At 40.1% G+C, this 13812-nt stretch overlaps 1 protein-coding gene across 1 annotated transcript; it reads right to left on the reverse strand.

The window, feature by feature from the left end:
• Positions 1–521: 521 nt before the first annotated feature.
• Positions 522–10213, reverse strand: LOC140121273 (heme-binding protein 1-like). Its single transcript, XM_072140641.1, has 4 exons — positions 10028–10213; positions 4410–4539; positions 2071–2239; positions 522–883 (listed from the first exon to the last, which is right to left on the reverse strand). The coding sequence occupies exons 1-4, from the start codon at positions 10175–10177 to the stop codon at positions 706–708; spliced, it is 627 nt and encodes a 208-aa protein (XP_071996742.1). The 5' UTR covers positions 10178–10213; the 3' UTR covers positions 522–705.
• Positions 10214–13812: the final 3599 nt, after the last annotated feature.

The following is a 13812-nucleotide window of genomic DNA, read 5'->3' on the forward strand; positions in this document are numbered from 1 at the left end:
TGATAGTAGAGAAAAAGAAATCTAAAAGGTGATTTCTGATGGGGCAGGAAGCTTCTCTGCAGTGAAGTTATTGCAATGTACTCAGAAGAAATACAGTGGGGAAAATTTACTTACCTGGTCCTGTCGCGATCCCCGATTCCAACGGTCCGACGAAGATGAAGTCTGGCGCAATTCACGAAGCTCGTGCGCTTCTCCACCGAAGTCCGCCGGAGTTCACCTTCTTCTTTCCGGTGCTTGTAAGTGCGTGTCTTGTGACACAATTCGAAATGTTAAATCCTGTGCGTAGTCCGAATCCTTCGGGTTGTCCGATGGCCCGCCCTGCGGTTTGTGTTGCGTGCAAGCCAGTGCCGATGCGCCAAAATCTGATCGCATGCGCTAAAATTCCCTGTTAAATGCAGCGCAAACCGGAAATCATCAGGAAACCCGCGGACCCTTAGTAAGTGAGCCCCAGTGTGTGATACGGTGCAGTGATGGCAACACGTTTTAGCTAAAAATTAAAATACCTCAAAAGGAGAAAAAAGGACAATTTGAAGCCTCTTTTTAATTGTGGCCAAACTGATGCGTCGAGCCAGAACATCTTTTGTGTTAAAAAAAAAAGGGGGGGGGTAACAATATATTCCGGGTATTGAAAAAGAAAACTACAAATAAGTACCCACAAAGTGCTGAACTATAGTTATTACATAAAATGACTTCATTTCGTGTTCACTAGTTTAGTGATCTGAACCAGACTTCATTGTGACGTTTAAAGAATGTCAGAGGGTCATTGTAGCCGGCTGCTATTCCGAAATTCCCATCATAAGCAAGACCCAGGGCGTCCAGCTCCTCCAATAGAGCTTTGGCTTGCTTCTCATAGTCAGACTTCAGGGCGTACCCACCAAATGACCTGTAAAAGACGAGCAAAGACCTCATTAATTACATAACACATGTTACAAGTACAAAAAGAAAGGGGCTCTTATGTAAAAAATCATTGAAGGGAATTTACTGTATCTGCTGACGGTGCTAGACAGAAGATCGGGCATCTAGGTAAATGATTTTTCGCATTAGCATGACTGAGAAAGTGAACACCACTTCTGCAAGTACTTAAAGGACATCTACCACCAGCATTAAAGGAAACCTACCACTTCGGATAGGGCTTCTAAGCAGCAAATGCCGTGCACCAGCTCAGGGTGAGCTGGTGCTGGCGCTTATCTTCGTTATGTTCTTTAACGGTTTTAAAGCATTAAACCAATTTTTTTAATCTTTATATCCAAAGTAGCTTCCCCGCACCGTGGTCCGCGCTCGGCGCACCATGCGCACGACCGTGCATGCGCCTGAATAGGAAGTGGTCGCGTGCATGGTGCGCCAAGCGGGGACCACAGTGCGGGGAAACTACTTTGGATATAAAGATTAATAAAGTGATTAAATGCTTTAAAACCGTTTAAGAACATAACGAAGATAAGCGCCAGCACCATGTCACCCTGAGCTGGTGCACGGCATTTGCTGCTTAGAAGCCCTATGCGAAGTGGTAGGTTTCCTTTAAGGACTGTATGCGAATGAGCCTGAGGGGCTCCAGACTCCATTAACACCTATGGAGCCTGGGTCCCTCAAACAGTCTGACAAAAGTGTGATTCACGACCCTTAGTAAATGAGCCCCAGTGTGAACTGTGTAGTGTCCAGATTCATGAATTGTGGAGCCTGTTCTTCATAAATATGGCGCCCCCTGATAGAGTGCACCAACTTTTTTTGGTGCACCTTAAACATAGAACATGCAACACATTTATGTAGGACATTGCATGATAAATGCGGCGCATGGTCCGACTAACTTCAACATAGAAACTTGGCTTTAAAAGATCTGTCAGACAGAAAGATGCTCAACGGTGTCTACCACATATGAAGGTCACTCAAGTGAATCCTGAAAATATTTTTGGCTGTATAACAACTTTAAAGTTATAAACTTTTTGTAGAATAAATGGGGAACAGAATTTTAGAATCATTTTATTGAAATGACTGCAAAAAAATCATATTTTAGAAGGGATTTTATTTTTATATAACTGTCCCACAAACCAAGCAGTTTTATTTGATTGCTGTTACCTGACATAGTAAGATGCTGGAGGATAGTTTTCCAAATGCAAAGAGGGGTCCTTGGGTGCCGGGGGATTCCCAACAGAAGTTGGCACAAAGAAAGACATTGTGGCATTAATAGATGGGTCATGCAGTGGGACAATGGCACGAACAGGAACACTCATTTTGATAGAGATACCTAAAGAAACAGAGGGTAAAAACTATTAATCTTATGTAATATAATTAACCCCCCACTCATACTACTCTGTGTCTGTATAGCAGGGTTGCACAACCCGTGGCCTGCCGAGCCTTGGGTTGCGATCTTCACGCTGCTGCCTGCAGGACGCTGGGAAGCGGTGAGTAGTATACACCTCTCCCAGTATCTTCTGCTGTGCTCTGGCTACGGACGTGGGGCATAAGAACCCAAGGCAGTGCATCGCCTGGAGCAAGAGGGGACCTGAGTGGTGAGTACATGTCAGCTCTTATGTATTCACCACTCAGGGTGCTGCACTGTCCGGGGGTCCCAACGCCGGCAAGTACAACCAGTTTCAGGACCCTAAGCAGCTGCAGTACTGTGTTTGAGTAAGCATTGAAGGTCTCCACTATTAGGTTAATGCTCTGGGGTTATCCAGTATTATTAATCTCCTCTTATACGTAAGATCCAGGGTTCCCCACTATTATAATCTACTATGGGGGGTCTCCTGTATTATTATTGTCTGGTTTGACCACTGTATTTGTAGTCTGCACTTGGGTCTATATTGGTTTTTGTAAAAATGCAGCATTTGTGCCATTCTGTGGTTTTCAGGTGGTTACTAGTGTGGCCTATTGAAGGTGAGCAATATAACAATTCGGACCCTCAGAGCGGTAAAGGTTGTGAACCCCTGCTGTATAGATTTATATATCTCTTATTTTATGCTTAGGAGATCTATGGGTGGTCCTAATCTGTGATTGACAGGTACCAGCTCCTCCTGCTACAGAAAAAGGCTGCCAGACATATCACTTTAGACTACTGTTACATCAGTCAAAAAATTGTAAGTTTTTTTTATCTTTAGAATTATCTTTTGATGTAGTCGGGGAGACATAAACTGCATTTATTTATGATAATAAGCATCACATGATCAGCCCAGCCAATCACAAGCCCCTGCAGCAGTGTGCACAAGCCCCTGTGATCGCTGTGAAATACATATAATCATATAAACAGAGATATGGCAAGTAGATTATTTTACGGCACTTATTGGGCAGGGTTTAAACAATAGGATGGATGTGTTAATAATTCCACTTATCAAATCAATTTTTCCACTTTTAATCCTTACAGATATTAACTCTAGATTTAGCTATATGCAAAGTATATATTTTTCTATACATTTATCTTCTAAATTGCATTTTTATCAAATGTAAATATTTCCAAAAATGTTATTTGTCAGAGATCTCTTCTGTATTAAACAAGAAAATCTAGAATCACACCTAGGTCTCAATTGCTACATATAGTTAGCACATATCCCATTTCTTTGCAGTCACAATAAAGCATTAATATATATTAATGTGGTTTCTAAGCCGCATTAGAGGAGATTTGTGAGGCTTATGTCGGTTTGGGTTATTAAGTCAGCATCTGTGTTGAGTTTACATTTACTGCATGGTTGTTCATTCCTTCATTTAAGGGCACATAATGTTAGTACTAGTGCTGGCCTATGGCAAGGAGCTGCACTACTGGCCCTGACACATGTGGACACTTAAAATAAAGGACCTCCTCAGATAGCAAACAGCCTCCTGAAAAAGACATCAGAAGTCAACTTATTGTGGAATTTTTCTAAAACTTGCAGTTGATGTATCAATCATAGGTAGAAGGGTGTAAAGGAAGGGCCTATTAGTGGCGTAACTTCATGCTGACAGTCCTCAGTGCAAAGTCAGAGCCAGGTGCCCAATTAGAATGAATGACTACACTCCAGGGATGGGATTCTTTGCATTGTAATCTCCACTGGCAAAAAAGTGTAGCGTTTATTTCAAATGATGGGGGTAGGACTAAGCTTAAAGGGATACTGCTTAGTTAAAAGATTTATGGCATAAAATAAAAAAATTAAATGTTTTCTTTCAATCTTGCCTCAAACTAAGCTAACCAATAGGTGCCTAGGGGCTAAGCCACTTACGCATTTTTAGATTTTCTAACATAAGTTTACAATGCCTGATTGGATGTTTGTCTTTTTCGGCGTCATTGTAAAACTACCACATGCCTTTCTCAGGACAGGACAGGAATGCAGAAGCTAAAAGGTTCCTTGCTTTGAACCAAAATTTTAAAAATTGATCTTTGTGTGTCTGGTTTAAAGGGTTGTGTTTTTACAAGCTCAGTCAAGAAGTAAAAATACACAACATACCTGCTACATTTTCTCCGCTAATATAATTAAAGAGACGTTTGAAGCTTTTCATTATTCCAAGACCAAACATGTCGGCTTCCAGTTGTGTTGTCACCCAGTTGGCGCCATCATATCTTCTGAGCTCAAATGTCTAGAAAATATGACCGTGAAACTTGAATGTAAGTATTTGTTAGCCCATAATAATTCAAAATGAATGCAATCAAATAAAGGATAAAGAACAAAACTTCGAAAAACAAAACCTTAATAAGATCTACAGTAATCTACAAATGTTTTAAGCAATAATTTATCTTACTATCTTACGTGATAAGGCTAAATTAATTTTGTTCCAAATTCTTACCTGGATATATTTACTAATCTGGAAATACCAAGCCAAAACAGGCAATGAACTGGATTAAAATTCTAGAGTTTTTTAATTAAGAGTTTTCCAGCCTAGAAAATAAACATGGGGGCTGGAGTATAACTGACGGGAAAAAAAACAGGATGTGTACATATTCTGCTCCAGTCCCAGCATCAGGGTCGTCTCTAGGTCTTCGGCACTGACTGCTTGCCCAACACGTCACTTCCTTTGAGTCACGCCTGGCCAAGCCATCAGTGGAAAAGATCGGAAGACCGCCACACTTAATAGCCCATGATAAGAACATAAAATCTGAGTTTTAGGAAAGTTTGCAAATTTTTGATCATCTTTGAGTTAGTTTTACCCCTAGATCGGAGTGGTAAATTCAGCTGATTTGACATGATTTAGAATGATACAGCCCTGTATACATGGGCATAACAGCTAGCGTAGTGGGCATAGCAGCTGCTATGTGACCCAACAACTAAGAGGCCCATTTCAACAAATACCATAGGTTCCATCCATAATTACCGTAGTAATACAAAATTTTACTATGATGGTGTGTGCATCAATTATCCCTTCACTGCAGTATTTGTTTATATAGCTTTAAATTATTCCTGTGCTTTTATGTCATTATGTGCATTATCCCTTTCGGAGTGAAATTAGCTGTGATTATTAGTATAATTCCACTATTCTATCATTGTTGACATCACTGAGTGTATTGTCCCTGTGACATCAAATTTCTCAGTATTTGGGTTCTGTGACATGACAGGTGTATATTATATTATTTAGTATATTATTTCTGTACTGTGACATCATGTGTGAATTATCCCTCTATTGTGACATCACTGTTTCTATTACTTATGCACTATGAGAGAACTTTGTGTATTATCTCGGTACTATGACATCACTGTATGTATTATCCCTTTATTGTGCCATCACTGTGTTTATTATCCCTATACCGTGACATCACTGTGTGTATTATCCCTATACTGTGACATCACTGTGTGTATTAACCCTGTATTATGACATCACTGTGTGTATTATCCTTGTAGTGTTACATCAATGTGCGGATTATCCCTGTACTGTGACATCATAGTGTGTATTGTCCGTACACTTCATTGTGTGTGTGTGTATTCCCTGTACTGAGACACTACTTTGTGTGTATTATCCTTGTAGTGGGCCATCACTGTGTGTATTACCCCTTTATTGTGCCACTGTGTTTATTATCCCTATACTGTGACATCACTGTGTGTATTATCCCTATACTGTGACATCACTGTGTGTATTTACCCTGTATTATGACATCACTGTGTGTATTATCCTTGTAGTGTGACATCACTGTGTGTATTATCCCTGTATTGTGCCATCACTGTGTTTATTATCCCTATACCGTGACATCACTGTGTGTATTATCCCTATACTGTGGCATCACTGTGTGTATTAACCCTGTATTATGACATCACTGTGTGTATTATCCTTGTAGTGTTACATCAATGTGCGGATTATCCCTGTACTGTGACATCATAGTGTGTATTGTCCGTACACTTCATTATGTGTGTATTCCCTGTACTGAGACACTGCTTTGTGTGTATTATCCTTGTACTGTGACATCACTGTGTGTATTATCTCTGTATTGGGACATCACTGTGTGTATTGTCCCTGTACTTTGACATCACCTTGTTGTATTAACTGTTTCTCCTTGACTGCAATTTGGTTGCCATCTCCCAATACGTTGTTATGGCAGATAGCATGTGACCACTCTTATTTAGAGCAGAATAGCTGTCAGACAGGAAGTCAGTCGGTTGTTAGGCAGCGTAAACAACCACAGCCTGCACAATACATAGATACAAAGCCTATGATCCTTTATTGATTTTAATATGAAACAGGTTTTCCATTACAAGCTAAAAAAACATAAGTTGGAAGCACTTGTTTAAAAATAGAATAAAAGAATAAAATACATTCAAGGTTTTATCATAATGGACATGTATCCCTATCCTTAGGACCACTGGTCCCCTTATGCTCTGTATTGCAGACCTCCGCCATCAACTTGACCTCAAAGCCCCGTCAGAAATCTCATAGCAATCAATAGAGTAGTGGCATGGCTGACAGGATGACCCTATGGTTTTAGTACTTTCTGTCAAATGTTCTTCCTGATCATGTACACAGTGACCCAGCTGTCAGATCTTCTGCGACCAAATGTTTAGAGTCTAATGGGGAGATTTATCATGAAGTTTCTGAGGTTAAACTGTTCTAGTTGCCCATGGAAATCAGAGCTCAGTTTTAATTTTATAAACAGCTGTGGGAAAATGAAAGCTGAACATTGGCAACAAGAACAGTTTTGCTCTAAGAAACTTACGATAAATCTCCCCCTAAATGTTAATGATGAAAGAACGGAGTCTGGAAGGTTTCAGTGTAGCTCTCGACTAATGTTGGACTTGTTGCCTGAGCCAAAACCTGGCCTTGCGTTCACAACTTATGCCAAGTATTATCACTATTGTCATCATATGTACAATATACATGATATCATCTCTTTTGCTTCAACAAGACCAGAAGCAAGAAACTTTTTTTTTTTTTAATCTATTTTTAAAGTGCTACCACTGCCTTAGGAGTTCTTCATTAAAAAAAAAAAATGCCACGACGACCCTTTTGTAGAAACAAACATATGGGCTACTTGATATCATAAAGAACCCCTGCAACAAACCACTATAAATCATGAGATTCATTACTTTCCTTATATGCAATATATTAGGGACCCACTTAGATCTTAGAGATTGGGCCCATGTGGCAATTATTTGCACATATCATATATTCACAACTGATGTGGCATCTATACATATGCAGAGCAGGGAGCGTATCGTTCACTCTGCCATAGATAACCCCACACACTGGTATCTGGGCATTTTTCCGGCTACTGCCAAATTCTCTGCACCAGATGCTGTTTTAACAGCCTGTTCAGAAGATACAGGGAGGTGATGCCATCCAATGGCCAATTCGGGCGGCTGTGCGATCGACCAAATCGCACACAGTAAAATCCACCACTGGGTAGTGGGGGCCCAGGGGCCCGTTTATATATGAGAGCAGGAATTCTTTTGTAACTTTGGCCAGATCTGTGCCTGGACCTCATGATTTTCATGTGCTCTGACATGCACTGTGAGCTATAGGGTCTTATATAGACAGGTGTGTGCCTTTCTTAATCAAGTCCAATCAGTTTAATTAAACACAGCTGGACTTTAATGAAGGAGTAGAACCACCTCAAGGAGGATCAGAAAAAAATGGACAGCATGTGTGAGTGTCACAGCACAGGGTCTGAATACTTATGCTCATGTGATATTTCAGTTTTTCTAAATAATAAATTAATATGTACATTTCAGGTTTTTTTTCCAACAAGGTGGGGTTCAGAGTGTACATTCAAAACTTTTTAATATTAACAATTGGTTGCAATGAAACAAAGAGTTTCTGTACCTATAAAGCAAAAGTGGGATGCCAACTCACATATACACTTCAGAGCATCATAGATTTGCTTTCCCAATCTAGTGAAGTGTCAGGTGTCAAAACTGCTAACAGTATCCCACTTAAAGGAAATCTACCAAAATCAAGCATGATAAAGCAGTGAGATAACATCAGGCAGAGGGAGGGGGAAGGGCAGGACTGAAGCAAAGGGGCAGGGTAAGGCAGTCTAATAGCCTGTGAATCTGCAGCACACAGGGGCTCTTGGAATCACCCGAGTAGCCCTTCATTGTCTTTAGCATAATTTAAAAGTTTATTTAGGGGGGAAAAGGAGGTCATGGATAACAAATATAAGAAGATTACCACAGTCCCAGTGCCTGGATCTATGAGTAAGTGTCCCTGGTTAAATTTGATGGTAGATTTCCTTTAAAATGATGGGAATGTAGGAAACAATAGAGTGGCTGCTCTGCTATTTAGAGAGGAGTCATCCATTAGGTACACCCCCAGAGTTAAATTTTACTTTGTGCCTCAGAAATGCCAAACCCTCCCATCAAGTTGTCTCCCATTGAAATCAATTAATGCCATATGAGCCCACTTAAAGGAACCACTAGCACCATACAGATCACATTGATTTCTCGGCCCAATGTGGAGGCCTTAACCAGAAAATTAACTTTGAAGCAAGATGTAAAGTCAAGGAGGCGCTGAAGTCAAGTTCTCCCCACCTAACATTGCCCCGTTTACTATATTTGATGCTCTTATGTCCAGGTTCATCACTAAACAGCTTTCCTGTAGCCTGTCAATAAAAGTGCAGATGGCTGCGATAGGGCGAGCTTGACTTCAGTGCTAAACTTTACGCATCCTTGACTTTATACAACCAATTTACATAACACTTCAAAGTTGATTTTGTGGATGATGCCACTGGGCGATGGACAAAATTTTGGTAGAGGTTAATTTCTGATGACAGATTCCCTTTAAAGCGAACCTGTCAGTAGAAATTGACCTAATTAACCACTACCAGCATATTGTCAAACAGCTGAACACATTCTAGAATCTAGAATGTGTTCAGCTGCTTGACAACATTCTGGTAAAATCTAGATGATATTTATTTCATGGTCCAGTGTGATGGCAAAATCCTTAAAATCAACTTTAAAGTAAGATGTGAATCGGTTGCATTAAGTCATGGAGGGGGAGAGTTTTACACTTAAATCAAGCCCTCTCTGTCTCAGAAAGCCCCTGTAATTGATGATCCTGCACCAGCCTTAGTGATCCTGCACTCCCGATCTCCAGAATCCAGTGCACGATGTCAAGCACAGGAGGTGAGGAGAGCTTGACTTCAGTGTTAAACTCTCCACCTCCTGGACCTTATACAGCCAATTTACATCTCACTTCACAGTTGATTTTATGGATGGTGGACCCATGCTGGGCCGTGAAATAAACATGATATGGAGGATGTAAAGCTGCCAAATAGCATACTGGTAATAGTTTATTAGGCCCATTTCTGATGAAAGGTTCCCTTTAAAGTTAGCACAAAAGAAGAAGGAACTTATAAACGGAGATAGAAAACAGTCATGTGCTTTGAAAGCTAACAATAGACCTCATCTATTTTCATCGTTTTTTCTGAGTTTTAACAAAAAGTAAAGATAGTAAACAGTTAGTAAAATACAATTCCTTTCTGTTACAGATACATAATATAGGATAGAATATCAAAGTGCTCTTTAGGCTATAACATGTGATTATTAATGGTTGGACCCATTGAGCTGAGCTGTTATGTGCCATGAGAATGTAAGAGGCGCTGGTGATGAAGCAATATCACATGGAAAATAGTAACATAACTTACGTTGTATCTTTTCAACACTTGGTATGTAGGACACTCGTAGTTGCCACAGAATGGAGGTAACCCATTAATGCGGTTTTCTTCAGCCAGTACAGCAGTCCCAAATAAAGGAATCAGGCTGAGGAGTAACAGAGACACAGGAGCCATAGCCATCCAGTATGTTCAGAGATTACTGAGACAGAAGGTGACTGGCCTTACCCTTATAACCACTGGGGAGGGGCGAGAGATTAACCACTTCCCTCCTGCTTACAGCAAAATCTATTTGAAATTGCTCCATACAAGTTTTCTGCAGATCCAGAAGTGACACTTCTCCAGTATAATGAGCATCACATAGAAAAATTCCTTATCCGTTTCCAAAGGTTTGGGGAACAAAATATGGATAAAAAAATTAAGCTTGTATAAGGAAGGATTGACATGCAGCAGTGTTGGACAAATCCTGTTATATTTTTGGATTTCACCGTGTAAATACAGAATTCTGCAGCAATTTGAATTCCAATTCAATGGAATAAGTGCAGATTTTGTATTGGATGTGCTGAGGGGTCAAATGTCATCCTACTTTATACATGGGTCTAGAACCAATTCCTTTTATTATTGTTTTTCACCTTATATCAGAGAAACGACATTGCCTTTATTAGCATTATAGGATGTGTTGGTTGGTTTTTATGCATTTTATACCTACACTATAATATGTTTCTGTGTTAATACAGTGATACTAGGCTTTTATGTTAAAGGGTTTTTAAGACACTTACCTTGCACCGACTACCTTTTCCTTCTGCATGGGCTTCCCAACTGAGCCGGAGACAACAGCAGCGACAGCTTATCAAATTATACTTGGTTTTTGTGGTCTTGGATTTTTTGATAAAGACATTTATGATTTCGACTACATGTGTGCGGCCTATAAATGGTTTGTAGATTTCAGGGATTTACTGTGGATTAGTAACACATTCAAGGCTGCAAGCACAGTCTGGTTATTGGGAGGTTCCCATCCTAGAAATGTCATTTGTTTTATTGTGATATTTTATCATTTGTTAAACCCCCCACAAATGATACTCAATATAATTTCAATTCTGCAACGAAATCCAACTCCATTTGATTTCAATGTATTCAATGTACTGTAGTTTTCTATAGTGCGATCTGATATCCATATTAGTGTGTGAATGTTCACAAAGTAGAGCACAAACTTCAGTGAGTTACCACATGCACAAATTCACAGCTTTGTTGCATTTAATAATTTATTGTGCTTCAGATTCTGGGTTGGGTTACTCCACTGGTAAAACAAAATATGTCAAGTGAACAAATGGAGAGACTCTTTAAAGCCCCTTTTGTCATGTTAAGGTCTAAAAATAGACCATCAAATGGCTTTTACAACAAATAACCTCTGTTCTAGAGGCCATTTGTTTCAGCTGAGAATAGTCATTGCCACCAAAAGAAAACTACTACTGCTTTGAACTGCTGCCAGGTCTTCACACAGTCCAGCAGCCACTTGTTTCTGGAATTTTTGGTGGTTGTCTCATGGACCCCTACTGATCCTATGTTATGCCTTCAATACTTTAATAAAATATCAATTGAACCTGGATTTTTGACATAAGGGTTAATGTATTTATCAGTGGCTGGATAACCAGTCATCAGATAATTCAGCAAGTCAGTAGGTGTCACTTCATGGAAAGTGATCAGAACCTACCTGATGTTATAACAATTACACTATGTTTGCCTCTATACTGATTATATGTCTGCTGTACTTTGACTTTGTTTAGTTTGTGTTGGAAGTTGTACTTTGCTGAGGAAGGAAATCGTACACAATAAATGGGAGCAAATAGTTCAAGGGCTGTTGTTATCTATCCCCCTGAGCTAACAATACAAGAAAATGGAATTGTGTAATGTAGAATGAACAGAAAACCTTGGGTTCTTACAGAATTCAACATATAGATTCATCATTTAGATTGGTCATTTGTCTATATCCTATATATCGGTCTAACCATTTATCCATCTAGCTTTTTGTCTATCAATCAATTTTCTAATGTATCTATATATAATCAACTTTATATTTATGCATCTATAAATCTATATCATCAATTTACCTATCATCTATCTCCTACAGTCCCGTACCAGCCCTGCTTAGACCAGACACAAAAAATGCATTATCCAGCAGTTTATGTTTATACAGTCAAGTTTTTTTGCATAAACTTGATGCCAATGGAATATCGATGAGATATACACATCAGTAATAGCACAACATTTCCACCGCGGCAGAAAGCATCCAAAATTAGCTGCTTTCTGTTGAAGGTTTATTTTGCATTATTGTATTGCTATAGAAGATATTTTACGCAGTCGGCAATGCATGATGCTATATATTTTTGCTATAAATTCTGTGCATATTCCAGACCATGTGCATTTGGCTTGAAAGAACTCGACAAGAGTAGAAAACACCATTCACATATAGAGGAGAAAAATATGGATATATTTTCAGCACTGTGAGGTAAAACCTTTATCATTCCTATCCCTCTAAATATATTAGCAGGTTTCGGCCTCATTTTTAAGGCGGTTGCGCTGTGCTGGAGTAGATTTGCAAAATAAAATATGCACATTCTGACCTGGACGAGTGTGGGCCATAACTACGGTGCAGGCGTGTGGCAGGAACACCCCCTCAGCCTACGAGTGCACCCCCTGCCTTGTCCACTTATAGTCAAACAATAAGCAGAAACATAACGTAAAACAATAGACATCCTGCCATGCCCACTTAGCAAGGAGGAGGCATAAAGGGGGAAATAGTCTTGGCTTACAAGCCCTGATAAATGTCCCCCATAGGCCTCATTCACAAGGCCGTCCGGGGGGGGCATGCTCTATCTTTCCCCGTGTGTGTGGCCATGCGCCTCTTTTCTCTACGAAGAGGGAAGGGGGAATTCCACTGTGTGAATGTACCCAAAGGCTGATTTTCAGTTGGCCTTGAGTAAGTTTGTTCTGACAAACTCACTTGTGGACATGTGCAAGATTTGCGAGAACAAACTACTGGCCTGAACTGATATGCAGAGCTCAGTTCAGTCTGGCAATTCATGCACACTCTGTAATTGATGGCCCTACATCAAGAGACATCACTAACCAGATCTCCTGACATCCAGTGCACAATGTCAATCTCAGAGGAGAAGACATTCAGAGTACAACTCACTGTACAGCTGCAGTATATGGTAGAATCAGATAACCTAGGGCAGTGGTGGCGAACCTATGGCACGGGCGCCATAGGCGCCACTCAGAGCCCTTTCTGTGGGCACCCGGGCCATCACCCCAGCACACCAGACAGGACTCAAAAGAATCTTCCTGCAGTACCAAGCAACTTAAAAGATGAAGCTTTCAGTCATATTTTGATACTTACTTTGCTACTTGGGACTGTAGGAAAAGGGAGAATTAGACAGGGTCGAAATATTTTTGGAGGACCTCCTGCTGGCCCCAGAGGGAAACTGGAAAGAAGCTAAAATGATGAAAATTTTCCATCTTTCTGCTGTGTTGCTGTCCTCAGGAGACCAATATGATTGAAAGTTGTTGAACAGGGAGCAGTAAGATACTGATTTAAGGAAAAAAAATAACTGAACACCTAAAAATTCTAATCACCCTCCTTTCCCTAGAAACAATATAAACAGTAAAAATCATAAACATGTTAGGAAGCGCTGCGTCCCAAAATGTCCGATAAATCAAAATATGATAACAGTTATTCTTGCCATTTAACCCCCCCCCCCAGTTTAATGGAAAATAGCGTCCAAAGTCACAATTGCGTCCACTTTTTCACCATTTTGCCA

Source organism: Engystomops pustulosus, chromosome 3 (genome assembly GCF_040894005.1).
Source record: "Engystomops pustulosus chromosome 3, aEngPut4.maternal, whole genome shotgun sequence".
Taxonomy (NCBI): domain Eukaryota; kingdom Metazoa; phylum Chordata; class Amphibia; order Anura; family Leptodactylidae; genus Engystomops; species Engystomops pustulosus.